This window comes from Pogona vitticeps, chromosome 12, assembly GCF_051106095.1.
Source record: "Pogona vitticeps strain Pit_001003342236 chromosome 12, PviZW2.1, whole genome shotgun sequence".
Taxonomy (NCBI): Eukaryota; Metazoa; Chordata; class Lepidosauria; order Squamata; family Agamidae; genus Pogona; species Pogona vitticeps.
In genome coordinates, this window is record NC_135794.1 from 8655801 (window position 1) to 8683720 (window position 27920).

General features: G+C 45.0%; 2 protein-coding genes and 1 long non-coding RNA gene across 3 annotated transcripts; 2 read left to right on the forward strand and 1 right to left on the reverse strand.

Moving 5' to 3' along the window:
* The first annotated feature begins 1893 nt into the window (after positions 1 to 1893).
* LOC144584598 (methionyl-tRNA formyltransferase, mitochondrial-like) lies at positions 1894 to 12651 on the forward strand. The gene is made up of 9 exons (XM_078380970.1): positions 1894 to 2208; positions 3715 to 3927; positions 6257 to 6379; positions 7335 to 7437; positions 7934 to 8009; positions 9032 to 9123; positions 10149 to 10230; positions 11286 to 11368; positions 11784 to 12651. Exons 1-9 carry the CDS (start codon positions 2042 to 2044, stop codon positions 11919 to 11921), a joined length of 1077 nt encoding a protein of 358 aa, XP_078237096.1. The 5' UTR covers positions 1894 to 2041; the 3' UTR covers positions 11922 to 12651.
* A 2011-nt stretch (positions 12652 to 14662) lies between these two features.
* Positions 14663 to 27917, reverse strand: LOC110090531 (zona pellucida sperm-binding protein 3). The gene is made up of 9 exons (XM_072982004.2): positions 23790 to 27917; positions 20293 to 20411; positions 20100 to 20203; positions 18563 to 18740; positions 18349 to 18469; positions 17577 to 17668; positions 17311 to 17444; positions 17115 to 17225; positions 14663 to 14839 (listed from the first exon to the last, which is right to left on the reverse strand). The coding sequence occupies exons 1-9, from the start codon at positions 24198 to 24200 to the stop codon at positions 14712 to 14714; spliced, it is 1398 nt and encodes a 465-aa protein (XP_072838105.2). The 5' UTR covers positions 24201 to 27917; the 3' UTR covers positions 14663 to 14711.
* Positions 14833 to 18355, forward strand: LOC144584603 (uncharacterized). Its single transcript, XR_013538963.1, has 3 exons — positions 14833 to 14961; positions 17289 to 17458; positions 17559 to 18355. It is a non-coding gene; the product is annotated as an uncharacterized LOC144584603 (long non-coding RNA).
* Positions 27918 to 27920: the final 3 nt, after the last annotated feature.

Consider the following 27920-nt stretch of genomic DNA (forward strand, 5'->3'; position numbering starts at 1 on the left):
TGCTGGTTGCAATGCTTGCCCAGAAAGCTTGGAGGGTCTCATCCGGCCATGGGGACACATGCCTTAGTGACCTGCTGGCTAGAGCAGGGGTCCCCAACCTTTTTCACCCTGCGGACTGCCTGGGGAAGGCGAGGCATCCCCCGCACCCATCTGCATGTGTGAATAAGTGTGTGCGCTCTCTCTCAAGAGCGTGAGCACAAATGTGCGAGCACCGTGCCACTGTACGTGCCTGCGCAAAGCACGGGGGTGCTCGTGCACATGCACAAATGGCGATGCAGCGCTCGCACGTGGCGCAGGGGCACTCATGTGCATGTACAGTGCAGTGCTCACATGGGGTGTGGGGGCACTTGTGCACATGCACAAGCAGTGGTGCAGTGCTTGCATGGGGTGCAGGGGCGCTCATGGATATGCGCAAATGCGGTACAGCACTTGCATGGGGCGCAGGGGCTCATGCGCCTTTTTCTTGGGCCTACCACCTTCGCAGGTGCATCTGATGGAGACAGAGGAGAAGGTCTTCTCTGTTGCTTGTCCCAGACTTTGGAACTCCCTCCCACTTGAGGCTAGGCAGGCCCCATCTTTGCTGTCCTCCTAGAAGCGAGCCAAGGCCTTTCTCTTCAGTCAAGCTTTTCCTCCCTCATTGGCTGAATGGATGATTCTGCCTTTCTATTTTCAATGTGTTTTCCAGTTGGCATTTGTTGACCTTGTAGTGTGTACTCTTTGATCCTTTTCAACCTTTGTATACCTTTTGGATTTAGTTTTAAATATTATATTTTAATGATGTGAGCCACCTTGGGTCCTTTTGAAGGAGAAAAGCATGGTAAAATATTTTAAAGAAAAAAAAATAGCAACAGAGGAGAGGGCCCATTTGAATCATGCCAGCTTTAAAAAAGGAGAAGGTCCCAGTGACAGAGGGGGGAAAGCCACTTTGGGAGCAGAAAAGACGGGAACTAATTGCAAGCAGGTTTTGTATCATGCGGTCAGTCAAAGACTTGACATTTCACCCCTTTTAGACGTAGTGCAAATCCCACAGCATTTGACCATGTCACCTACGTATGGTGCTATTAATGAACCCTGGTGCTCGCCTTCTTCCCCATTTTCATTACACTCATAGACAGCCAAACATTACAGAGATCTTTTCATATGTACTGTACTAATGTTACCCTGGGGAATGTCCCACTGGAGCTTCGGCCATTCGTCGTATTATTTTGTTCCAAAATACAGAACTGAGTCTTGATCTGTTATCAAGAAAAAAAAAGAGAGAGAAAATTCATAATCCTCAGAACAGGATGTGATGATCCGAAGGAGAATGGGATTTGTAGTCAGAGAAAATGGAGACTGTTAGGTTCAAAGTGACATGATTTAAAAGTCTTGGAATGTGTTAGGCCGTGAGACTGTTTTTCAGATCCACTGACTGTCCTCTAAAGCCCACCGTGGTCCCAGCCAACCCACAGCTTGATCTTTCTGTGGCCGAGGGACACGTTGTGCACCTCCTCAGAGGTCTGAAACTGTGGAGGCTCAAACAATGAGGCTTAAGAGCTGGAATCAGGCAGTCACTCCTATTTTTCCTGTCTCTTGAGCTTCACTGTGCCTTCAAACAAAACTAGCAAAGACAGACAGACAAATAGAATATTTACTTATTTTATTTATTTAAAAGGTTTTCACCGCCCTTTCCTCCTAAGAAAGGAACCGAGTCGCCTTACATCATTAAAACAGCGTATTAAAGCTAAAAAACATGGAAGCTCTCCCGGTTGCATTCCTCCCTGCAAGGCCCTCGGGTGTCAACACAGCAAGGGCTGTGGGGAGAGAATGTAGCGCAAGGAGGCCTGGAACTGGGGGGGGGGGGATCGGCAGCCATGGATACGGTTGCCATGGTTTCTAGATGACACTTCGGCCGGGACATCGTTTGGCTCCAGGCCCCGCCCACGCCGCCTGCTCTCCCCGCCCGCAACTGTGCCTTCGGAATCGGGCGAGCGCGCTTGACGTCATTGCCGCGCGACGCCAACGCCTGAGGGAGGAGGAGGAGGAGGCGGGCGGAGGGGCGATGAGGGGCTGGTTGTGGCGGGTCGGGCGGGACGGCTGGAGGCGGGCTCACGGGACGGCGGCGGCCGGGGAGCTTCCCAGGAGGCGAGCGGGGCCGCCCTGGAGGGTCCTTTTCTTCGGCACCGACGACTTCTCCGTCGAGACCCTCCGCGCCCTCCAGGCCACTCGGTGTGTCCTGTGGCCCAGGGGTAGAAAGGGGAAGCGGGGGGTGGGTGGGTGGGGGTCAGAGGGCAACCGGAAGTTGGGTTGAAGGGTGGCTGAGCGGGGGGGGGGAAACAGGGGGAGAAAGCCCCGGGAAGCGGACCGGCTTCTCGGAGAGCCCGGGATGGCCTGCGTGGGCTGGGCGAGGGTCGTGGGCAGCAGGCGGGTTCCCATCCATCCCTGCTGTGGAACCGAGGGGCTCACGGGCTGGAGGTTTCCTCGGGTGGTGCAAGGCTTCGTGGGCCGGACCAGGACCCAGCAGGCTTGACTTCAGATCCCTCCAGGGCCGTTAAAACTCACGGGGGGGAGGAGCGTCATTCCTAAAATCCCTCCTTCGGTATCTCCCTTCCCTGGAAAGCCCTTCTAGAGTCTCTCTGCACAGGTTCCATCTTGACAGCCTCAGCAGGGACTTTTCCCGAGACCCTCAGGATCTATTCATTTATTTAGCTAATTCCTACACTGGCATGAGAAAAACCTCCAAGCGGCTTCTCTCCCTCTCTGTATGTATGACGGAAAACAGTTTTAAAAGCCATCTGAAATAGCAAATGAGAAGCACATCTAAAGCAAATGTAGAAATTGTGCAAAGAACTTAATAATTGTATTTTTGAAGGCTTTCACAGCCAGGATCCGATGGTTCTCTTAGGCTTTTCGGGTTGTTTGGCTGTGTTCTTAAGGTTGTTCTTCCTAACATTTCACCAGTGTCTGTGGCCGGCGTCTTCAGAGGACAGGAGTCGGAACTCTTTTCTGTGCTCTGGACTTAATAATTACTGGACAAAGTATGCGTTCAACTGCACATACTTTGTCCAGTAATGGAGGCTCTTGAATGACTAAAGGCTTGTAGTCCGTAATTTAACTGTATGGCAGTAAGTCTGCAGAAAGCCATCATAGATGACTTACAAGATACAGAATAATGGGGATCCAGAGTGTTTGGGAGTAGAAGTATGAATAAAAAGACAAGTTCAGCAGCAGAGCATATCCTTTGTGCACAAATGACAGGCTCACTCCTTGTAATCTCTGGTGACTTCTTTGTGACCAAGACTTTAAGAGATGTGAGGCAAGCTTGAGCAGACTTTTCAGTGCGAGAGCCTCATTCTGTTTCAAAAGCAATCTCAGGGTGTTTTTATTTTGATGGTGGGTGGCGTCAAAGGATCAACCAGCATTTGAACTTACTATATCTTTAAGAAAGCCTTAGAGGTTCAACCTTTTTTAGAACTGAGGAAGAAGAACACTGTGCAAAGGTTGGGAAATCACCAAACATTGATCTTACAGGGAAAGGACATACGGAGAGACAACCAGTTTTAGCCCCAGGAGTTAAGTTTTCCCTCCCCTAGAGTAGACAGTACTGGCTTAGATGAGCAGATATCTGACTTGGTATAAAGCAGTTTTCTTGTGGGGTTTAGATCTTGGCATGGTGGTAACTTGGCAGTGTCAAATCTTCCATTTGACCTCTTTTTTTAAAATGTCCTGTTGCAGGGAGCCCAGACCGAATGCTCTTGTAGACCATCTGGAGGTGGTGACTGTACAGCCCCAGCTGCCAAAAGGACTGCCTGTCAAGAACTATGCAGAGCAGTCTCAACTCCCTGTCCACTTCTGGCCAGATGTTGCCTCGTGCAAGCACTTTGACATCGGTGTGGTGGCATCATTTGGCCATCTGCTCCATGAGGACCTCATCTTGAAGTTCCCATAGTAAGACTGTGGTCATTGGAGCATGCTCAGTGTGATCTACATAATTCAGAGTATTTGGCTAATATAAGTGGAAGGTCTCTGACCACTGGGGAGGGATGCTGCGTGGGATTAAGTTACTGGTGCCTGAAGTGGAGCCTGCTAGAACTATTCCCTGAAGTATTCAGCTTATTATCACTCTCTCACAAGGTGAACAAAATGGGGGATCTTTATTACTGTGTTAAATCATTTCTATCTTACAATTTCAGTTTGATGTAACAATTTCAAAAAAATTCAGATTGTTTTCTTGTTCCACTTCCCTTATCCTTCAGTTCTCTGCTTCTCTACTGTCTACAGTTTATAAGGTTAATTGTCAGAATGCCAGCCTTGGGGGGGGGGGGAATTATTTTCAAATCAAATTGATTTAAATCACAATTAAAACATTTTAAAGTGGATTTTTTTAAAAAAAATACAGTAAATAATAAAAAAACCCCACAATGTTTTAAATATAAAGCATGATTTAAATTGTGATTTAAGTCAAATGCACCCCCCTGATGGCAACATACATTTGTACATAAAGTGGAAAAGGGACCATAATTGAGCAGTATATATTTGCAACAACTTTACTGAATGTTAAGATGCCTATTTAAAGAGGGTTTGGCCTATCTGGAAAAAAAACCAATCTGGTGGCTGATGATATTAACAACTATTGTCCAGTCATCAGTATCCCCTTTATTGGCAAGCTGGTAGAGAGAGTGGTGGCCAACCAGCTTCATGCTCTCCTGGAGGAGACTGATGCCCTTGATCCATTCCAGTCTGTGTTCAGGCCGCATCGTGGCACGGAGACAACATTGGTCACTCTGCAAGATGACCTCTTGAGGGAGGCCAATAGGGGCAAAGTGTCCTTGCTGGTTCTCCTCGACCTCTCAGTGGCCTTTGATACCACTGATACCACCTTTGATACCCCAGGTACCCTCCTGGGGAGGCTCTCAGGGTTGGGGGTTGATGCTCAGGCTTTGCCCTGGCTCAGATCCTTCCTGGAGGACTGTCCTCAGAGTTCAGCTTGCGGAGATGTTATCCGCTCCGTTGGCTCTCAATTGTGGAGTCCCGCAGGGGTCGGTCATCTCCCCAATGCTATCTAATATCTATATGAGGCCGCTGGGGGATGTCATCAGGAGTTTTGGAGCTTTGTGTCACCAATACGCAGATGACACCCAGCTCTATCTCCCCTTCCATCCTTCTGCAGTGGATGCTGTCCCGTCCCTTGAGTGCTGCCTGGATGCGGTGCCGGGATGGATGAGGGAAAACAGACTGAGACTGAACCTGGAGAAGATGGAAATCCTGTGGGTGGGGGCCTCTGTTGTCTGGGTGCCTCCTTATCTTTTTTTTTTTGGGGGGGACACTGTTTCCATGAAAGATAAGGTTCATAGCTTGGGCATGATTTTGGACCCATCGCTATCAGTGACATCTCAAATAGTGTCTGTGGTCCGGTCAGCTTATTTCCACCTAAAGCTGATCACCCAGCTACGTCCTTACCTTGACACCAGGTCCCTCACCATGCTGGTCCATGTGCTGGTAATCTCGAGATTAGACTATTGTAATGTCCTCTATGTGGGGCTGCCCTTGGAACTGCTACAGAGACTGCAACGGGTCCAGAATGCGGTGTTGAGACTTCTTGGTGGGGTTAGAAAATGTCAACATATATCCCCCACCCTGGCTGCCTTACTCTGGCTACCTGTTCGCTTCCGTACCAGTTTCAAGGGGATGCTACTAACCTATAAGGCCCTGAATGGTTTCGAACCTCGATATCGGGCTGAGCGCCTCCTTCCGGTTAGGTCTGCCCATCCTATACGATCATTGCAGGCAGGGCGGCTGAGAGGCCTGACCCCGAGAGAGGCCTGGAAAACAACCACCGGAAGTCTGGCCTTTTCAACGGAACCTCCACAACTGTGGAACTCTCTTCTGCCCGCAGTCCGCCTTGCCCCTTCTCTGGGCACATTCAGAAAGCTACTAAAAACCTGACTATTTAGTCAGGCCTTCCCAGAACTAACTATACTCTGATACAATCGTGTCCAATAATATAACTTTTATCATACTGCCATGTTGCATGTTTTTATTTCTCTACACTTTTAATTGTGTTTATTGTATTATAAGTTTTGTATTGTGTATTAATTTTGCTATTTTGTTACTCTGCTGTTTTTTTCTTATTTGTTGTCAACTGCCCAGAGTGGCCTTGGCTGCCAGATGGGTGGTATACAAATCAAATAAATAAATTGGTCACTAAGTGCTTATGCATATTATAGAATTAGTATTCTCTTCTGATTTCCAAATTTCTTCTAAATTTCTGATTCAGTGGCGTATTGAATGTCCATCCCAGCTGTCTTCCGAGATGGCGTGGTCCCGCACCAATCATCCACACAGTACTCCATGGAGCTACAGTTACTGGGGTGACAATAATGCAGATTAGGCCAAAGAGGTATAAATGCTATTTTATCTAATGGAATAACATGTCAAAACCTATTTTTTATCAACTCTGAAAATTTTGTGGGTGCTGAGTGATCTTCCCATCTGTTAAAACTACATTATGCCATTACAAATGCTTTTCTCTTTTTTATGTATTCAAAGGTTAGGATTATGCAGCTTGATTCTATATTTTTGTGTTGTCTGGAGCTTATTAAAAAAGTACAGACAATGGCTACTTAATAATAAGAACTAAGAACTTAGTTTGTTATTGTCAGTGTTTTTGGAGCCAAAGTGACAGAATAAGGAGAGCCCCAAGAATGCCAAACATTTTTCAGAAATGACAGGTGGAAGCAGGGCCAAAAAGAACTTGTTTAGGAGGTATATCCTACAGTGGGCATTGAATTAAGACTAGGGGTAGGAGAATGAGAGGAGAGGTTCAAATGGCATTTGTCGTCTGGAACCTAAAGCAAAACTTTCACACTACAAAAATGTTGTAGCAGGTTTCATGTGATCTCTTAAAACCATTGGGCAGTATGTTTTATGTAGAGATGTAGAAGTATGTAGAGATGTTCAGCCAAAACTGCCTTAGTTCATGTTTGCTCTGGTATCTCTGTACTGCAGTTTTTAAATTATTTATTTATTTATTTATTTATTTATTTATTTATTTATTTATTTATTTATTTATTTATTTATTAAACTGATATGCCACCCACTCTAACCAAAGTAGAGTAGTATATCTACTATCTAGATTTTATAGAATAGTGGCACTTAAAGCAGCTCTGAAAGACGGCGGCCTTGTAAGATCAAACACTGAAGGCTTGTTTCTTGCAGGGATGTGTATCTATAATTTTCTGACAGCTTCTTGTCCTCCCATTGATTTACAAACTCTCATGAGCTCTTACTCTTTGTTTAAAAACCATAACTCCAAGATAAAAGTAAAAACGTAATGCTATGTGTTATGTCCATAGGTTTGATGTAGGTCCCATAATTAAACAGGAAACCGTTCCAGTTCCACCCAACTGCACGGCAAAAGAATTGGAGTCAGTGTTATCCAAACTGGGTGCAGATATGGTAAGTTAACATGGCCCTTCTTCAAAGTGGGTTTTGCAACAAGAAATGGTAGTCTCCCTCGCTGGGCATTTTTAAGAAACAACTAAAAACATTGATGTATAGGCGGGCCTTCCCAACAGAAAACCCTTGACGATCTTTTTTCTTATTCTGTTCTTTATTATTATTATTTTTTTATTTAAGTTTCTGCTGTAAAGTTTTAAAATTACATTGTTGTTTTTACTGTAAGCCGCCTAGAGTGGTCTAATATGATCAGATAGGCGGGATAGAAATAAAATAAATAAATAAATAAATAAATAAATAAATAGTGAAGGTTTTATGTATCAGTGAACCAAACAAGAAGAACTTCATCATCCGATGGATGAAGCATTAATTTTTAGACAGATGAAACAATAAAAATGGAGAAACGTGCTTCCCTGGTTTAGAAATTTGAATAAATATGATCACATTGGTAGGAGTCTATCTTTTGTAATATATGCTTTGGATTTTCTTTTCTCAGCTCATTGCTGTTCTAGAACACTTAGCCGAAAGTTTAAGGAACAAGAGAGAGCAGCCAAAGGAAGGAACAACAGCTGGTATGTTTGGGGTATTTCTTGAATGAAGTCAGTATTACCTAATACAGGGGTCCCCAAGACCCGGGCCACAGACCAGTCCCAGTCCGTGGCCTTGGAAGGAACGGGCCGCTGGGACCAGATGAGCGGCGAGCAGGAGGTGAGTGGCGAGCGAAGCTCCGCCTCCTGTCAGTGTGCTCCTATCAGGTTCTGAGCTGCTGCTGATCTAACAAGAGGTGGAGCTTCACTCCCCTCCTGTTGCTGCAAGATCTGCTGGGCCTGTGGCATTAGAGTCTAATGTAGAAGTCTGCACTCCTATTAGATTTTAAGCCGCTGCTGATCTAACAGGAGGTGGAGCTTCAATTGCATTTCACCTCCTGCTCACCACTCATCTTGTCCTGGTATAATACATGTAATGGGCTTGATTCAAAGCTGTTTTCCAGCAACCTACTGCATAACAAATACCCTCCCCCAGACCTTGGGAGAATGGTCTTCAACTAAACCTGTCCCTGGTGTCAGAAAGGCTGGAAATCACTGGTGTAATAGACTGGTTCAATTCCCTTCTTAATTTACTATTATTTTATTAGTTAGGGTTCTTCTACAAGGTGTTTGAAATAAGTCAATCAGTTTTTCACCAGGAATCTTTTCTTCCCCCCCCCCTCTCATTTAGGAAAGTTAGGAGCAGCAGCTGATTCTTCTAATGAATCACCGTAGAGCATCAGGATTTGTGGGTGGGTGGCAGTGGTGGGATTCAGCAGGCCAACAAACGGTTCTGCAGAACCAATAATACATTAGCTACCGGTTCTGTAGAACTAGCGTGAACCTGCTGAATCCCACCATTGGTGGGTTGGGAGCCCAAGAGGTGAGTATGGTGGCATTCTTTTAAGATGAGGAAGGATTATGACATTACCGTACACTGTAGTAATTTAATACTAGTGATGCAATTATCTGAATGGTGGGTTTATTTAGAAGAGATGTCCAAATATTTAAAGAGCTAAGGTGTAAAATGAGGTCTGTTGACTCCTGCATTTGCTTTTATCTTAAAGCTCCTAAAGTTACTGCTGCTATGAGCTGCATTCAGTGGGAAGAGCAGGCCCCTGAGCAAATACTAAGGATGCACCGTGCCTTGGGAACATTGGTAAGAACAGTCTTGCAAATCGGTTTACAAAAATTACTCACTTCCAACTTTTACTTTGCTGTGCCTTCAAAAGAACACAGAGTAACATTCCGCCTAGAGTGGTCCATCGGTCCAGATAGGTGGGGTATAAATCAAATAAATAATAATAATAATAATAACATTCAAGAAAAGCAACAAAAAGTACTACTATAGTAGCATAGTTGAAGCTTCTGGTCCACCCTCAAATAGAAAGTGACCAAAAACCAAACATAAATTGTGTGCCTTTTCCCCAACATAACTTTGTATTGCTTGGCAGGTGAAATATGTGTTATTTTTGTTAGCCTTAGATTTCGCTTCATGTATTAAACGTTCCAGTGACACACTCCTCTTTCTTGGTGCTGATACATTTAATTGCAGGCCAGAGAAGCTGGTGGTGGATAAAGCCAGTTATTGAGTAGAGTGCTATGTGAATTATTGGTGGTTTTGCTGCCCTAGACTAACAAGACTGCTCTGCTCCTATGCCTGGAGACCTCCTCCAGGCTGAGCGGACATCCTGTTGATTTTACACATGCCATGCCTCTGCTGAAACACCATCAGGGGAAAGGAGGAATTGGTTCTTTTCTCTACTGGTAACTGAGCATGGCACCTTCCCAGAGGAAGCAGGCTTGGTCTGTCAAGAGCACATGCTTTGCATGCAGTTGTCCCACGTTAAGTCCTTGGTAGGGCTGGGGAACTGAATGTCTGAACTCCCTAGAGAACCATTTCCAGTCATTGCAACTCTGGGCCAGGTGGAGTCGTGGTCTGGCTCAATGTAAGACAGTTCCTTAGAATTCCTGTAAAGCAGCAGGTAACTCTGAATTTCTCCCATATAAGTCAGGCAAAAAACAAAAGAGAAATAAAAAGTAAGAAAACTCTTGTGGCACCTTAAAGACTAACTGCTATATTTCAGTGTAAGCTTTCATGGACAACACCACTTCCTGAGACACAAGATGCCTCGTGTTAATATATGTTGTGCCTAGATATTTTATTGTGCTGTATCTTTTCAGATGCCCCTGCGAACACTGTGGATGGGCAGTGTGGTAAAGCTCCTGGATCTTGCAGAAGTGGAGACATTGCCTGATTTTATTGGTTCGTAAATGAATCATTTAATATTCCCATTTGTAAAACGCTGGGGAATAAAGGTTAAATGACACTGCAGGGCATTCTATGAAGTAGAGCTTATATTTCTTTTGTTGCCCATAATTTGTTTCCTGCAAGTGTTTTTACTACTGTTTCGGTATCCAGCTTGGCTGTATGTCCCCTTCTGAAAGTACTGCTTTGGATCTATAAAGCCTTTAGTAACCCAAAGCTAAGCCACTCCACTTACATAGGAAAGTGGTAGTTGTGCTATAGTGCATCGTGACATCTAAGGTCAGCGAAAAGCACCGTGCATGTATTGATCCCAGAAACAAATTTGGAGAGTATGAGGTGTGTTAAGATTTATTAGCTGATCCAGCTGAGTTACAAAAGTCTCTCCTTGAGCCTTACAAAGGCCAGAGCTTAAGGAGCACTGGGAAGCACGTTTAAGATCTGTTACTTTGATGAGGTTATAGAAGGAGGTTGAACCATTGAGAGTGTCCTAACTTATGGCATTCTGGCATGGTTTGGGAGTAGCTCTGTAGCAGACAAAAAAGCTCTACAGAGAACCATTAAAATTGCCCAGAATATCATCGAGCTCCAGCTACCAACCCTGGATGACATCTTCACATCCCGCTGTCTAAGGAAGTCACACAGCCTCCTGAGAGACTCTTCCCATCCTGCTTATAACTTTTTTGAACTGTTGCCGTCTGGCAGAAGATATAGAACAATTAAGACTCGGACCACACGTTTTCTCAATAGTTTTTATCCCAGAGCTATAATTGCAATTAATAATGAGCTTAAAGACCACCAGTAGTGAATAATTAGTTGGACTGTGTTACTTGGCCTGCAGTGTAGATATTTGTATTTTTAGTGGGGGATTTTTTAGTGGGTGGGGAGTGTTTGGGGAATTTTGTGTGTGTGCATGTGTCTGGTCTCTGGGTGTCTGTGAATTTCATTGTATGGGTATACTGTGTATATACTTACAATGACAATATATTATTATTATAACTTAATAATCACTTGTTGTGGGAAAGCAATGAGTAGAACACGTGTTTTCCGTCCAGATAGGTTAAGACCTGAAAATGAGATTCTCCCAGGATCAGTGTTCTACGATAAGAAGTCAGAAGCATTAGTGATCCACTGCAAGGTATGCTCCTAAGTGTGGTATTCTATTCTTTAAAATCCCCCTTTCCCTGTTGGGGCAGTGGTCTAGTCCCAATTTGTTAAACTGAAGGAATGGTTTCCAGTGTAACTTTATGCTCTACTTGCTTGCTCATGTCGTCTTTACCCTGGCTTCAAAATGCACACTATGGTGGATGCTAATGCCTTTCTGGAACCTCTGCCTCCTCCTTCTCCCAGACAAAGTTCTCCAATTAAATCAGGCCCTGCCCCCCCCATGTTCTCCAAGCTGACTCCTGTAGCCGAAGAAAGATGGCATTACAAAGCCTTGAAAGCCGAGAGGGACAGCCTGCTTAGCCTCTAGCTGTGGGCAGTGACCCTGTAGACTTGCAGGAAGTGCTCTGGCCTTTCCCAGTCTCACTTTGCCTGTTTCCCTTTTCTAGGAAGGCTGGGTTGGAGCAAAGGCCGTGATCCTTAAGAAGAAGCTGACAGCTGTTGAATTCTACAATGGGTATTTGCATCCCTGGTTTCAGCAGAATTCCAAAATGCCTCTCAGAGAGTGCAGGTTTCAGACACTCTAGATGGCCAGAACAAAAAACAGTTCCAAAAGCAGAGTGTTGCATCCACACAACGCACAGCAGCAATTGACTTGAACTACTGTCCGGAAGAATCCGGTGATGATTCCAGATGACATGGCTGGAAGCCCCTCGGCATTGTTTCAAATCCGTCCTAAAGTGAAGGACGGATTTGAAATCCGTCCTTTTGAACACTTGAACAGATTTTTTTAATTTTGGATTTTTCAGTGCAGCCAGAAAAGGATTTCCTGGAATCCATACCCTCTGTTATGAGTATATTCTGAGGTTCTTTTCTAAAGTGCAGCTTTGTGATCCAAAAGAACAATGCAGAATTTAGTAACAGCCATTTTGAAAAATGCTGCAAGAGAACAATGTCCCACTTTCTATATTGGACAACATAAATACCCGTTTGAATGAAATTGGTGGTGTATCGTCTAGAAATGGAAAGCTTCTGTGGTGTATAGATGTGCCAGCCCTTAACATTTGTCACACTGTTGAATTGCCAAGCAGATTAAGGCCCTACTCACACGAGGGAAAAGTTTTCCAGTTCTTCCAATACTTTCCATACCTCTGTTGTGCTGTGGTTTGTATCCCAGGACTACTGTCCGAAAAACTTTTATCGGTACGTGTTAATTTCCTCCTGTTTGAATCACTGATTTTATGCCCTGGCATCTTAGAAGCTTGTTTCTGCTATACTGATATATCAATAAATTATTTTTATTGATATAAAGATAAATCATTTTTACTGAAGCGCGCTCGGGCATCTTAGAGGGAGACTTGTTTCTGAGAGCAGAATATATATATAAAATAATTTATTGATATATCAGTATAGCAAAAGCAAGTCTCCCTCTAAGAAGCCCGAGTGTGCTTGACTCCGCCAACCCCCCCCGGGGACCCACACCTATTGTTTCCAGTCCCTTTTGTTCTAGTTGTGCAATGGAACGCCAGGGAGGTGTGTGGAAACAGAGGGAATGTTGATCAGCAAAGATTTTCTGTTTAGGAAAATTTTCCTCTTTTGCACTGGCTGCTCCTGCTGAAATGCACTGCACACAGTGGATTTGGGATGTCCGCACAGCAGTACTAGTCATCATCCCCTCCCCCTGATGACATTTGCATAGCAACATTTCAGTGTCTCTTCCCACAAGGAGAAAAAATTATGACTTGCCAGTAATGTAATGGAGGCAGCCCTCCAGGGACATTCTTTTGCCAATGTATTGATGTATTGGACATGGAGGAGTTTTTAAAAATAATATGCACGCTTTACGGGTGTTCCAGACAGTGCATGTTTGGTTTCCACAAAATATTAAAATGGAAGTAATTACTTCACTAGAAGGTCATTGCCACCTTTAAGATTTTGGACTACAAGTCCCACTGTTGGCTGTGCTGTCTAAGGCTCATAGGATGTGCAGTCCAGCAGCAGCTGGGGGACTGCAAGTGGTCCATTCCTGGCTTAGATGGAAGGCATCGAAGGTCAGCTTTCAGGAACAGGGTTGCAGAGTCAGCAAAACGCACTCTGCATTTAAGCGCCTATCCTGGGCCTTCCACAGGTGATTTTTAAAGGCATGCTCTGCATAGCTCAGATGCAATCCCCACTGGCGATGGCTTTCAAGGTAGAGCTCTTCCCTCACCTGTTCCCCCATTCTTGCAGGTGGTGTGAAGCTGGGATATTGTGTCCCATGCATGCATTCTGCAGGTGAGGGATAGACCCTCCAATTCTGTTTGTACAAACAGCCTTCGAGCAGGTAGAGCCCTTGCAACGTATGCGTTCTTTCCACATGCCACAAGGAGGGCCAGCGGATAGTTCATCTTTTACAAACTACTGGGTGCATCGTCCCCAGTGAACCAGCAGGTGGCACTGCTTGCTTCGGGACTTGACAAAAATGAGCGGGGAAACAGGTAATACAAACATGGCAAAACAACACACACCTTATTAGAGTAAAGCAAGGCCAAAATTGAACTACATAAGCCACCGATTTTCCTGACAGTTCAGTGTGATAAAATGGCATGAAGAGGGTCACATCTGTTTCATGTTGTCTTACCCTATGCAGTGGTTCCCATGAATACCCAGATGTTCTTGGACTACAACTCCCAGAAATCCTGGCCAGCATAGCTAGTGGTGGAAGCTTCTGAGAGCTGCCGTTCCAAGAACATCTGGTGACCCAAGGTTGAGAATCACTGCACTGTTCTGCTTTGACGCCCAAACAAAGTTATGGGCCGTATCTCATGTAAGCCGATTCTAACTTAGAAGGCGCCTCGTGGCGCAGTGGTCAAAATGCTGTATTGCAGCTAAAACTGTGCTCACAACCTGGGGTTCAAATCCCAGGTAGCCGGCTCAAGGTTGACTCAGCCTTCCATCCTTCCGAGGTCGGTAAAATGAGTACCCAGCTTGCTGGGGGGGCAATGTGTAGCCTGTATAATTAAAATTGTAAACCGCCCGGAGAGTGCTTGTAGTGCTATGGGGCGGTATATAAGTCCAATAAATAAATAAATAAATACAGGTCCTTGTAGTCAAGGATGATGTCAAGACGCGCTTAGCCAACCTTGGGTCTCCAGATGTTCTTGGACTACAACTCCCATAAATCATGGCCAGCACAGTTAGTGGTGAGGGGTTTGGGGAGTGTTAGTCCAAGAACATCTGGAGACCCAAGGTTGAGAACTCCTGCTTTAAAGTGCATCTAATCCATCAACCTCAACCCATTACACATAGTATTTCAAGCCACGCATCTGAGTCAAAGCCACACTTGAAATCCACCTTTTTTTGTTTTATTGTTCCACTGCACTAGAGGCCAGAACAGCTCACAGGTGAGTTGACTGTTGCTGCTTCTTACCAGCGAGAAGAAATAACAGAATCACTGAAGCCAAAGCTAGAAGGGCAATTCCTATGGTCAGTCCCAAGATTGTAAGAAGAAAACTCTCATGGGCACCTAAAGAATGGTCAGAAAGAAACAGCATTAAGGAGGCCACCACAAGTCCTCAAAACGAGCTCATCTATTATGGCCCCTTCATCATTGCAGCCAGCCTTCAAAGAATGAGGTTCTCAAGCAAGGTAATCTATGACTTGAAATATTGCAAGCTAACTGCTGCAAGTTTACAAGATGTTGGTTGTGTTCCTACTTGCACGACCGTTGGACAAACAGGTACATAACCAGAAACACAATCAGCACTTTGTGAATTAGATGTTACTTTACTTGCCACCACAACTTGTATGATTTCACTTCCAGACACAAATTGCCAGGACTCTGGACAGGGTCACTCCCTAGAGCAGGAATGAATGGATAACCAGATTTGTCCAGATACTTCTGGATGGCGGCTCCAATAATTCTCCACCATTGGCTATAGCTGATGGGATTGGCAGTCCAAAAAAAACCCCATCAACATCTGGAAGCCTACAGTTTTTCAATCCTGTTCTACAGAAAAGGTTCTCCAAGAACTATCACGTCTAGAGTCCAGACCATCTATTACTTCTCAGCCTTTCATTATAGCTCATCTCTTGCTCCATCTTCAAAAGCATATCCTTCCACCATCTGTAGAGCCTTATATGTAATCCATCAACTAAAGCTCCTGTTTTATTGCAGACAATTGTTGCCCCCTCTCCAAGCAGACTTTCAATAGAGCTAGGTTTTTTGGTCTCTCCAGTAACAGCCTGGGGTACTGGATTCTGCCTTTCATAGAGGTCAAAACATTGTCCCATTACACCCAGCTCCAGTGTTGTCTCCACGAATCAGCAGCTCCTGTATGTGGCTGCAGACTAGGATCTCTCCCAGTCTACCTGGTGATACTGGACAGTGGACCTTGGGCATACAAAACAAGTGTTCGGCCACAATGGCTTTGAGGTTTCCAAGTTTCTGCTCCATGGAAGAGCCGAATGGCTGGTCCAGAAGCAACAGCTTCTCACTGAAGAAGTTCCTCACAGAGAGTTCTAAATTCAGATGTGGTTCTCCTGGGTGAAACTTCAGCCATCAAATGCCGGAGACATAAGACGGCTGAGAGTCCCATCTTTTCCTTTTCTATGATCTTCAACGTTGCAGGCTCCTGTCCTTTGAACCCAAGCCCATGTGGGCCTGCAGTTTCTTTTGCAAAGACAGAGCAAACCTACTGACTTCATTTAACGATCCTATCCACAGCTCAGAAACATTCCTGTTTTGGACTATAGCTTCTAAAACACCAGCCAACACGGTCACTGGTAATGCCGATTGAGGGATCTGGAAGATGTTGTGCAAGAAGTAGCTTTTCTGAGCTCTTGACTTGTGTAAAATAGAAGGTGTAACTATCTTACAAGATCCAGCTTCTTCATATCAAGCCAGAGCATTCATTCATCTACTAGAGTGATGACAGAACACTGGAAGTCACCATAGATCAGGCCACCCTCTTTCAATCTTTTCGTATTCTTATTGCACCCCCAGGATCTCCAGAAAAGGTCTCTTCCAGCCTTACACAGGAATTGCAGGAACTGAATTAGGACCTTAACTCACAGGTAGAACACCATGCAGAAGCCCCAGTTTTAATCTCTGGGACTGCCAAGTAACATTAGGCAAAGAATCTCAATATACAGTGGGGCCTCACATAGCAATCACTACGTTTAGGGACGAAATCGCTTTGCGATGAAGATTTTGCAATGTTCCCTATGGGGTATTTTCGCTTTGCGATGACCGATCGCAAAACGACCATTTTCGCACAGCTGATCGGCGGTTTCAAAATGACCGCCAGGGAAAAAACATGGCCGCCCGCTGTTTTCTGGGACGGATTCCTCACTTAAGAGGCACCAGAAATGGCCGTGCTATGGAGGATCTTCGCTGAACGGTGAGTTTTAAGCCCATAGGAATTCATTAATTGCATTTTAATGCGTTTCTATGGGCTTTTTAATTTCGTATTGCGACATTTTCATTCAGTAACGATTTCGCTGGAACGAATTAACGTTGCAATGTGAGGCACCACTGTACTCTGATGAATCACTGCCAGTTTGTGTTGGGCAATACTGTCATGGCTGGATGAAGTGTACTTCTTTTGTTCCTTTAGCTCATTGGTTCCCAGCCTTGGGTAACCCAGGTGTTCTTGGACTACAACTCCCAGAAACCCCATCCAGCACAGCTGGTGGTGAAAGCTTCTTGGAATTGTAGTCCAAGAACACCTGGCAAGGTTGAGAACCATTCCTCTAGCTTTACTATGCTGGACAGCAGCTGCTCTTCCAACCAAACTTACTTTGCCCCATTCTTCTTTCATCTTGAGGTTGATGCACTGAAGTCTTTTGGACACTTAGAATGACAGGTCCTATTGAAACGTCAGCCTCCGCTTCTTCTCCTGAAGGGCCATCTGTACAATAAGCAAAACCAGAATGATTCTCAACTGGGCTAACCCTTCTTTGGTTTAATCAAGGAAAAAGGAAAGGAACATTTACCACGTGAAGAGGCGGCCTCTCTCTGGAATCGTCCTCTTGATCCTCTCCCGAAAGCATCAGGTCTTCCAGGTGACTCACAGTTTCCAGCCTCACAACAGCTACAGATGTCAACAGAACCTTCCACTGGAGCCCAACTGCAGTGAACAAGGTGGGGAAAGCCGACGTAAACCGAATCACTTCTTCAATAAATGGTTGGTTCCCCTTGCCATCCTCCCTGCTGTAATTCTCACTTGTTCTTCCCTGCGAAGTTCATCTGCTCTACTTACCTGCTGCCTGCCTTACTGAAAGAACAAGCCTTGTTCAGAGGATCCAGAGGTTGATCGGCAGCTGTGACTTTCAAGTGGCAGGTAATGTAGATCTAGAAGGGGCAGAAAAACAGTGGAGGAAAAGCCATCATTGCCAAGAAATCAGTTTAGGATAGGGTGGGTTGGCCAGGGTCTACAGATAGGTTGCTTCATACCCTTCCATGTTTAGCTGGCTCGTGTGGCTTGTGTTGTACTATTTATTACCAAAGGCATTGCAAACACTGCTTCTTGCATCAAAACAAGGTCAAGTAGCATGTTTAAGACTTACATTTATTGTAGGACAAGCTTTCCTCAATTCCAGTCACTTTGTTAACTGCATCGCATAAAATCTTTGGGGGTTTAAGATACATATGCAATGCACACAATTAGAGAACGGATGAGGATAAAACCGGGTTTCCCAAACTACAATGACATTATTGGTGCTGGCCCTCAACAAAACAGCTGGATTGCTCAGTAGTCTGGGTGCCTAACTGCAGAGCCAGAGGTTGGGAGTTTGATTCCCTACTGTGCCTCTTGCAAGTACAGCCCGTTTCAGTTTATGCTTGCACTGAGCTACTAGTGCAGAGCCTCATGACCTTGAGTCCTAATATGTTCTTGGACTAAACCCCCGAAATACTGGCCAGAGCAGCTGGTGGTGAAGGCTTCTAGGAGCTGCAGCCCAACACTATCTGGGCACCTAAGGTTGGTCTAGAGAATCACAAGTTGCCCTTGCCTGGTTGAACTAGCCTCTCACCATGTCTCCAATGTCTCCTGCGAACCTGAAGGCATCGACAGTAAACTGGAGAGAATCTGGTCTGGATCTTGGAGATACAAAGGCCGAGCTGGAATCATCCGATCGTCCATCCATAAGGCATCTAGAGGCAATATAAGGTTAGCGCTATTGCACAGTGGTTTGGCAGCTACAGAAGTAGATGCAATTCAGAACACCCTATAGAAGAAGAGCGTACCCGTGGTGATCGACAACCACATATCTAGGAGAAGAGGTTCCATCTGGACTCAAGGTGGCCACACAGTTGTCAACGAAGAGCCGCAGTTCCACATGGGTCTCGGCCTTCACGTCAGCCTGGATGTGCATGGCCTCCCCCAGCTGATACCTGTTAGAGGTGCTTTCAGTGCTCCAGTCCTCTGGAAGGCAAGTTTTAATAAAAGTACCTCTGAATGGAGTACATCGGTATTGCCAGTAGAAGAAAGTTCTATTCAGCCTGAGATGGAGAACTTTTAGCCATCGAGATTGGCTGATCAGGAGAGACCAGGACAACCTGGAGAGCTGCTAACTGATTGATAGCTCAGTGTTTTAAGCATCTGGCAAAAGGACCCGGAGGTTGGGAGTTTGATTCCCTGCTGTGCCTCCTTCATAGGGGCAGGACTTGATGACCCATAGGGTCCCTTCCAGCTCTGCAAGATCAGTGGTCCCCAACCTTGGGCCTCCAGATGTTCATGGACTACAACTCCCAGAAGCCTTCACCCCAGCATCTCTGCTGGCCATGATTTCTGGGAGTTGAAGTCCAAGAACATCTGGAAGCCCAAGGTTGGGGACCACTGCTCTAGGGAACACAGAGGCCATCTTTGCCTACATCTTTGGGGGAGGGGGCACCGCTTATTTTCAATTTTGTAAAGTATTTTGGCCTCTAGGGGGCTTTTTCCAGTTTAAATAATCATTACTGTTTGCCCTCAAGTCAATTCTGACTTATGGCAACCCTTTCCAGGGTTTTCTAGGTAGAGAATACACAAAAGTGGTTTACCATTCCCTTCCTCTAGGGGGCAGCCCTGGGACTGTGCAGCTGGCCCAAGGCTACCCAGGCTGGCTCCTCTCCCAGGAGGCACCGTGGGGGAATCAAACTCATAACTTCTGGCTCTGCAGCCAGATACTTAAACCACTGAACTACCCAGCCAGTTCCCTTAAACGTCTCATGTTCGTATGAAAAGTAACTGGGTTTAAGCGTCATAGAGGTGGTCTCACGTCTAGGCATTGGAGTTTGCAGCCTAAGGCCTCTAGAAATTCTCCCCCCACCCACCAGGCTAGAACCTGGCCAGTAGACTGATCTGGTAGGCACGCTGGTCACCAGAGGGAACATGTTTCTGCTTAAATCCTGTTGTTTTTGTTGTTACATGCAGTCAAGTCAGCTCCAACCTAAGGTGAACCTAGGAGTGAGAGATCTGCAAAATGTCTTATCTTCAATAGCCCTGCTCAGCTCTTACAAACGTAGGTCTATGGTTTCTTTTAGAGTCAATCCATCTCGTATTTGGGCTTCCTCTTTTCCTGCTTTCCACTTTTCTCAGCATTATTGTCTATTCCAGAGAATCCTGACTTCTCATGATGTGCCCAAAGTAGGTCAGCACTAGTAGTCACCAGTGCATGCTACCCTGGGGCAGATCTCCGTCCTCTTGCATCTGGGAAGAGACATCACTAGATATTCTTTGCCCAAACAGGGGGGGAAAAAGTTCCCTACCACATTTGATCTTTGGAATTGGCAAACTCCCTACCGTTCATCAAGCGCAGAGAGAAGGCCAGCCTCTGTTGTGAGGAAATGGTGGAGCTGAATGGAATCCACGTGGGCCTGATGGCTTTGCTGCTCACGTTGTCTCTCCTGAAAGAGAAACCACCGCTGCCAAACAAGGTCCAGAGAGGAGCCACTGCAGACCAGGAATGAGGGAGGAAGGGAGAAGCGATCCTCACCTCGGAAAGTGGCATTCGATTGGAACTTCAGCTGGGCTGGTCCTGACAATGACGGGGTGGCTGCCAAGACTGGGACGGTAATACAGGGTTACGCTGTAGACCAACGAATCGGGAGTCATCTGAAAAGAGAAGAACTGTGCCAAATTGGACCATTCTGGGGTCCCAGCCATCTGGCCCTCTGGATGCCTCCCCCCCCCCCCAGATGGCTATCTTCTCATCCTCATTACACCAATCTGGGAACAAACAATGATTGCCATGGTTTGCTCCATTCTAAAACAGGTGGGTCTTCGTCCGTTGCCTTGGCTGTAACCATTCCTTGTTGGGTGACCCAGCTAGGAGGCGAGGCTTGTAATGGAATCCAGCCTCCAGAAGGCATTGCTTTCAGCTTCAGTTTCACCTTCAGCGTGTTAAGGGGTGTGTCAAAGAAGTTGGAGGTGAAATGACTGCATCTGTTTCTTATGGTTATTGTCATATTACAGTATTTGCTTTGGTTTTGACTGCTCACTGCCCCAGAATAGCGACTAGCACTAATCAGATGGTATATAACCAAAGCTAGCTAAATAAATAAAAATAAATAAAAGACCCTGATGTTAGGAAACTGTGAAGGGAAGAAGAAAAAGGGACGACAGAGGACGAGATGGCTGGAGAGGGTCATTGAAGCGACCAACATGAATTTGACCCAACTCCGGGAGGCGGTGGAAGATAGGAGGGCCTGGTGTGCTCTGGTCCATGGGGTCATGAAGAGTTGGGCACGACTTAATGACTAAACAACAACAAGCTAAATAAATAGCTTTCTGCTAACGTAGAAAGACCTTTAAGCTAAAAGATGCTGGGACACTCTTTTGATCCCATCTCTTTCGTCTCCGCATGCGAGTACACAGAGAGAGAGATGGAATCACAGAATTATTGAGTTGGAAGGGGCCTATAAGGCTATCAAGTCCAACCTCCTGCTCAAAGCAGGAATCCACATCAAAGCAGATCCGATGGTCCATTTTTCTCTCGAATGCTTCCTGGATTGGAGGGGCTACCACCTCCCAAGGTAACCGGTTTCCATTGTCGTACTGCTCTAACAGTTTTTTTTTCCTGATATTCAACTGAAATCTGGCTTCCTATAACTTGAGCCCATTGTTATACATCCTGTACCTTGGGGTGATGGAGAAAAGATCCTGTCCTTCCTCTGTAGGACTACCTTTCAAGTATTTGAAAGTGCTATCATATTTCCCCTCAATCTTTTTTCCTCAAGGCTAAACGTATCCAGTTCTTCCAGTCCTTCCTCCTAGGGTTTGGTTTCCAGTCCCCCCCCATCATCCTTGTTGTTCTCCTCTGAATTTGCTCCTGTTTGTTGGTATGCTTCTTAAAGTGTGGTGTCCAGAACAGTACTCTAGATTAGGCCTAGCCAATGCTGAGACAGAGATGTTCTCCTAAACTGAATTTGGCCTTCAGAACTGAAAGAGGGCACCGCTCTTCCAGGGGCCTTTGGAGATCCCTGTAATTGACAGGATTACAGGTAATTAGAATTGGCTTGAGAACGTGTAACAATCACAGTAACAGTTCAACACTCCAAAGACAGCCCTAGTTCTTCACTTCCAAAGGGGCAGTCATGTCAGTCCATTCCTGCAAAGGCAACCGAGGGTTCTGTGGGACAGATCTGAGCTGGTCATGTACCTTTACAGAGTTCAGAATAATTACCTTTTGGACTATAATTCCCAGAATCCCTCCACCAGCACTGGCCCCATTGGCTGTAGGATTTTGGGAAATGGTGTCCCCAAAAGTCATCTTTCCAACACCTGCTATTTGTGAATTATACATGCTGCTTTTTCTGTTTGACCTCAACGGTTCATCCTTTCAGTCATATTCCCACACCAGAGAACAACAGTTCCTGGATCTGAAGCACAGAGCGTTGGATGCCGTAAGAAACGTGGCAGTCCTTACAGGAACACAACACTGTCAGGTATACTGTACTTAAACAGTAGGTCCCAGCATTGGGACCCTGGACGTTTTTTTAACTAAATTTCCCAAAAATCTTCACCACTAGTTCTGCTGACCAGGATTTCTGGGAGTTGTGGTCCAAAAACATCTGGGGATCCAAGGTTGGGAACCATTGCATTAATAGCTCGGTGTAGGCCTAGAACTAGGAGGTTCATTCATTCATTCACTAATTACATTTCTAGCCATCTTTCTTCTAAGATCTTGCAGGCAGCTGACACTGTTCTCCCTGCACCCCACTTTATCCCCACACCAGCCCTGTGAGGTAGGCCAGGCCATGAAATTGTGACCTCCCCCAAGGTCATCCTACAAGCCTGTTAGCTCACTGCAAGATATGCTAAAAGGTGAGTATCTCAAGTTCCAGCCCAACACAAGAGCACTTCTCTTGAGTAAGAAACTCACTCTCATCCCCTAACTAAAACCGTAATGTGTGACTTTCTCAATTCCCTTTAAAAATAACCCCAAGGATATGTTTATAGAATTAGCAGAACTAAAAAAAAGAGCAGACATTCAGCCACTGTATATAGATGGAGTTTGTGTGGAACAGGTGGTTGAATGTAAGTTTCTTGGGGCTATCATAACAAATGACCTGACTTGGAGTGCAAACACCGCTGCGTTAATCAGGAAGGCACAACAACGGTTGTATTTTCTAAGGATTCTTAGAAAGCAACAATTGACTGAGTGTTTGTTAACCACCTTCTATCGGAGTTCGATTGAGAGCATATTATCCTACTGTCTCTGTGTATGGTTCACGAGCTGCACAGTGGCAGAGAAAAAGGCAATTCAAAGGGTGATTAAGACGGCCCAAAACATCATTGGCTGTTCACTCCTCTCTTTGGATGAATTGTCTCAGAACAGATGTAAGAGGAAGATATCTAACATACTGAAAGACTCCTCTCATCCGGGACATCAACTCTTTAAACTATTACCATCAGGAAGGAGATTCAGGGTATTGAAAGCAAGGACAAGCAGATTCAAGAACAATTTTTACCCAAGTGCAGTATTGAGTTTAAATGCGGGGCCATAGGTTTTTGGTGGAATTTTAATTGCTGAGAGAAAACGGGGTATCTATATTTGGATGGTGAAAGTTGTGTATATTTTAACTTTTTTTTTGTAGTGTTGTCCAGTTTTACCTTGGGGAAGAGCACCTCATTTCGTTGCACCCACTTGTGAGCACAATGACAAATAAATTTCTTATGTCTTATGTCTTAAAACCATCCCCGTTTCCTCTTATTTTGAGATATCCAGGAGCAGCACCTCTGTATATATACCAGGAGGCTTGAATCAGAAGGTACATGCTGCTTTACAAATAGGAGAAAAAATAAAAAGAGACACCCCCCCCAAAAAAAAAAACCTTAGAAGTTTGTGTGTTTTTTTGGCATTACAACCCCCAGCATCCCCAAGCCACCTTATCCAGTGGCTACAGGATCATGGGAATCATTGCTCGAGCTTTGCCAAGGTCTGGAAAGAAAAGAAAACCCGAGGCCACCAGGCTCGTAAGGCCACCTTACCTGTAAGGTGCTGCCACATTCATGGAGACCAACGGCAAAGATCACAGTTTCTTCTGCAGCCTCGTAAGAGGTAGGTTGGCAGCCTGGAGAGCCCAAGGTCAGGTCAGCCACTTGGATAAGTCTTCCAGTGCCAAAGAGGTCCCTCTTGACGGTCACCACCACCTGAGCCTCCCCACACTGCGCGTGAACAGGGTTCAATCCTGACAAAGACCGAGGCTGAGAGACATCCACAAAAGCCCAGGAAGAAAGCAGAGATGAGGAATGCTCATAGACCTGGCTATCTGAGGGAACAGTTCTGGGTGCAAATCTCCAAGCCGTGTCATCCCTTGAATAATCCCAAGGGCTATACGCATCCACCACACCAATGACAAAGCACAAGAGAACATAACAAGGACTGCTGAGGAAGACCATGTTGATAGCTGGATCAACCAAGCCAGTGAAGCCAGATAGAGCCTTTGGGGAACTTTATATGCAGCAGGGCACAAATCCTTCACAGCTGACTCCGTCTTCTGCAATGGGACTCAGATGGAGAGAAAGCCAGCAGAGCAGCCCCAGGACTTAGTCCTGAAAGCACTTAGGACCTCCTGACATCAGGATATGGCCCTCTGCTCCAACCCTGAGCGACTGTCTGTCTCTTGGGAGGCTCAGCACAGAATGTGCGAACCCGGTTTTCCCAATCTGTTACCCTCCACATACACTGGACTACAACTACCATCATCCCCAAACCAGAGGGCTAGTGGTCTAGAGAGAGAATAAGCCATGATCTATGGACCGTTTGTGCCGTTATCCCAACCTATCCCATTTCCAGTGCAAGCTTTCCAGTTCTCCAGAGCTCTTCATAAATAAGGCTGTGGATTTGGTATTTTACCTTATCTAGTAACCATACTGTCCTTGAAACATTTTCACTATTCAAGATGTAATAAAGATCTGGTTGTTGCAGGGTTAATTTTTTTTTTAACCTGAAGGGAACCATTTTACCAAAATGTCTCTTCCCATAGAGGTCTTGGGTATGTGGGGTTGTTATCAGTTTCCCCGGTTTCACCTCCCTTTTGTTTTATGACTTTAGTGGGACTCAAGATGTCAGTTTTACAACTTTTCTGGGGAAACAACAAAGATTCTTAGGGGACCTTAAAGAATAACAGATGTATTTCTACTGCCAGGACCCATAGATTAGTTCAGATAACATCACTCTCCTTTTGAAAATCCCCAGTCTGAGATTTCCTTATCAATTGAAGGTGGAGAGATTCTGTTAGTTACAGAGTTTATTGCCTTCATCCTGTTGCCTTAATCAGGAGAGAAGATCAGTTATAGAAGGACCTGGCTCTTTTTGTAGTAAAGTTTTCTGGGAGAAGTAGATTATTATTATTATTATTTTTTGGATGAGATGGTTACAAAAGATTTCTTGCTTGGGTAGTACTATAGTTGCATCATTTAAAAAGCTTACAAACAATGCCGGCGTTCAGATCCTCCAGGATTCTTCATCAGGCAAAGGTGGTATTAAAATCTGGGTTTAAGACAAAAATTTGGCCAGAGGTGATGCCCATTGCTCTTGACAACCGACTGCCAGCCAGGCATGGAAGTTTACAAATCCCATTTACGGGTCAAATATAGCAAGTTACAGTCTCTCCTATGAAGAGTTTTGTGATACCGTTAAAATGAGTTTTTGAGGATTCCCACCCACTTTCTTTGATCATCTGATTTGGGTAAGCCTTCTCTATATCAAGAAGCATGCTGCGTCCTGTGTAATATAAATTTATTTACTGTGTAATGTTTTATTATATAGCACTTTGACATTTTAAGGTCTAAGCAGTTTATAAATGCAAAAATAAATACATTTGATTCAGAAATTTCTTGAAGACATCGTTTTTCTTTATTTCCCAACAATTTAGTTTTAAGGGTCAATATTATCGTTTTAGTCTCCCTTTTCAGCTTTATTCTAATGGTGCATGACCTGTACCACAACCCCCCCCAAAATCTGATCCTGTTTTTGCAGAAAGCGCAGAATGTCAACTTCCAATGATAAAGTCTATTTTATTTATATATTGGCTATCTTGTGACATTCACGTCTCCATTCAGGTTCCCTGAAGCATGTATTTTGCAATAAACATATTTATAAACAAGATTTCACGGATGATTATGTTGACAGGATTTCCATGAAGCCTTTTGGTCAGACCTTGTTTGAATCACAGTGCCCCACTTGTTTTGCTCTGTATCACCTCGCTATATACATTTTCGCTTGCTCACCCCACGTTTCACAGTGCTAAATGCTCAATTTCTTGTCATACAATTTGAAGCTTATCTTGTGCAATATTTCTGTATTCCAATGACAGGTGTCCAACATGAGACTTCTCTTTTGCTTCATAGAACATCAACAACTAACATCTTTTTCCACTTTAATCCAGTTGTTTCATTAATAGCAATGTTTATACCTTGGTCTTCCCAGTAACTGATTGACTATATATTTTTGCCCTAACAGTCCCATCTTCCAGCACTATCTCTTGTTGAGGATTTTCAGTTTTGGAAATATTCAGAATTGGCTTCCTCGGCACTGTCACTGCCCTCATCTATGAAAGATCCTCTGCTAGGACCACGTTCCTCTCTTGCTGTTGCCCAGTAGCTCCATCTCAAGACTTTTTCCAGCCCTATCACCACTGGAACTATAAATCCTCTTCTGAAGTGGCCATTCGTTCTTAAAGAGAAGAGCTGCTTCTTTGATACCTCAGCTCTAGGAATCTAGATTTACAGTAGTTTCGTTTTTAATGATGTAAGCCTGAGGTTCTCAATCTGGGGTCCCCAGATGTTCTTGGACTAAAACTCCCAGAAGCCTTCACCACTAGCTCTGTCAGCCAGGATTTCTGGGAGTTGTAGTCCAAGAACATCTGGGGGCCTCAGATTGGGAACCACTGCTGCAAGCCACCTTGCGCAGGACAGAAATACAGTAGGAGGCTCATATCCACAGGATCAGCTGATTCACTTAACCATGGTCACCTGCAGTCAATGAAAATGAATCACCACAAGCCTTCAAACTCTGGCAGATCCATTCCTTGACTCCAAACCAGATTTTCAGAATACCCAGAGCAAAGGAACATACAGAATCTGGTGGCAGGATTCATACTACCTTGGTAGAAGGGGAATGTTCTGGGGGGAGGGGAAGTTCCTCTTGCCATACAAGGAAGGAGTTAATAAACGAAACTTTAAAAGCATATTTGCTATGTGTTTGCTACTATCCACGCTTTTCAGTATCCGCAGAGGAGCTTCAAACCAATCTGCCATGGATATGGGGGTCCTACTGTATTTTTTAAAAATAGCTTCCTGGTGATATTGCTTCCGGTCTTCCCTGACACCTTCGTACCGCATCAAGGTGTTCGGACAAGATGGGAAGCAAACATATATCCAGTGTTTGATTCATCTGCTACTTTTCCATCTTCTCCTTCTGTGTGCTTAAGGGGACATAGATGGGCCTCCTTATCATTATTTCTCTCAGCAACCAAGCCAGGCTGAAAGCAAATGGTTCTAATCAATTCTGGTAGTCCCTCCCAGGATAGACTGCTGCAGTGGCCTCTATGTGGGGGGCTTCCCTTGAAACGGACTCAGAAATGACACCTGTACAGCATGTGACAGCCAGGTTGATCACTGGATTGAGGAAATTTGATCGTTTTGCTGGTCTCTACCTGGGCCAGGTTCAAGGTGTTAGTTTTGATGTATCAAGCCCTTAATGGTTGGGGACCTCGTTATTTGTGGGGGCATCTCTCTCACAGAACTGCTGCCCATTTTACATAATCCTTCCAGGCCTTGCTTTTTTTTGCAGGTGGCCAAGAGAAGTGAGGAAGGTCTCAAAGAGGAGTCAGTCCTTCTCAGGGGTGACCCCAGGACTTCAGAACAGACTCCCCTTGGGGATCTGGCACACTTCCTCCCTCCCAGAGTTTAAAAAAAACTGCTCAAAACCACACTTTTCAAGGAACATTCTTCCCCTCAGTTAGTTCAGTTTGCCACCCCCATCCTTGAGTTTTGTCACCATTCCTTAGTCTTGTTTGCTTATTTCTTCACCTGTATGCTGGGCTTTTTAAATTGTTTTTATTTGTTGTGTGGAGAAGGGGGGGGCTAGGATCTAGGTTATGATGTCAAACTACC

Excerpts from the sequence above, each read along its gene's own strand:
- LOC144584598 (XM_078380970.1), top strand. The coding sequence starts at position 2,042 with ATGAGGGGCTGGTTGTGGCGGGTCGGGCGGGACGGCTGGAGGCGGGCT. Across the intron at positions 2,209-3,714 it reads CGCGCCCTCCAGGCCACTCG|GGAGCCCAGACCGAATGCTC; the intron begins GTGTGTCCTGTG and ends GTCCTGTTGCAG. Across the intron at positions 7,438-7,933 it reads CCAAACTGGGTGCAGATATG|CTCATTGCTGTTCTAGAACA; the intron begins GTAAGTTAACAT and ends TTCTTTTCTCAG.
- LOC110090531 (XM_072982004.2), bottom strand. The coding sequence starts at position 24,200 with ATGGTCTTCCTCAGCAGTCCTTGTTATGTTCTCTTGTGCTTTGTCATT. Across the intron at positions 20,412-23,789 it reads AATGTGGCAGCACCTTACAG|ATGACTCCCGATTCGTTGGT; the intron begins GTAAGGTGGCCT and ends TTCTCTTTTCAG. Across the intron at positions 14,840-17,114 it reads TGAAAGAAGAATGGGGCAAA|GTGCCCATGAGAGTTTTCTT; the intron begins GTAAGTTTGGTT and ends ACCATTCTTTAG.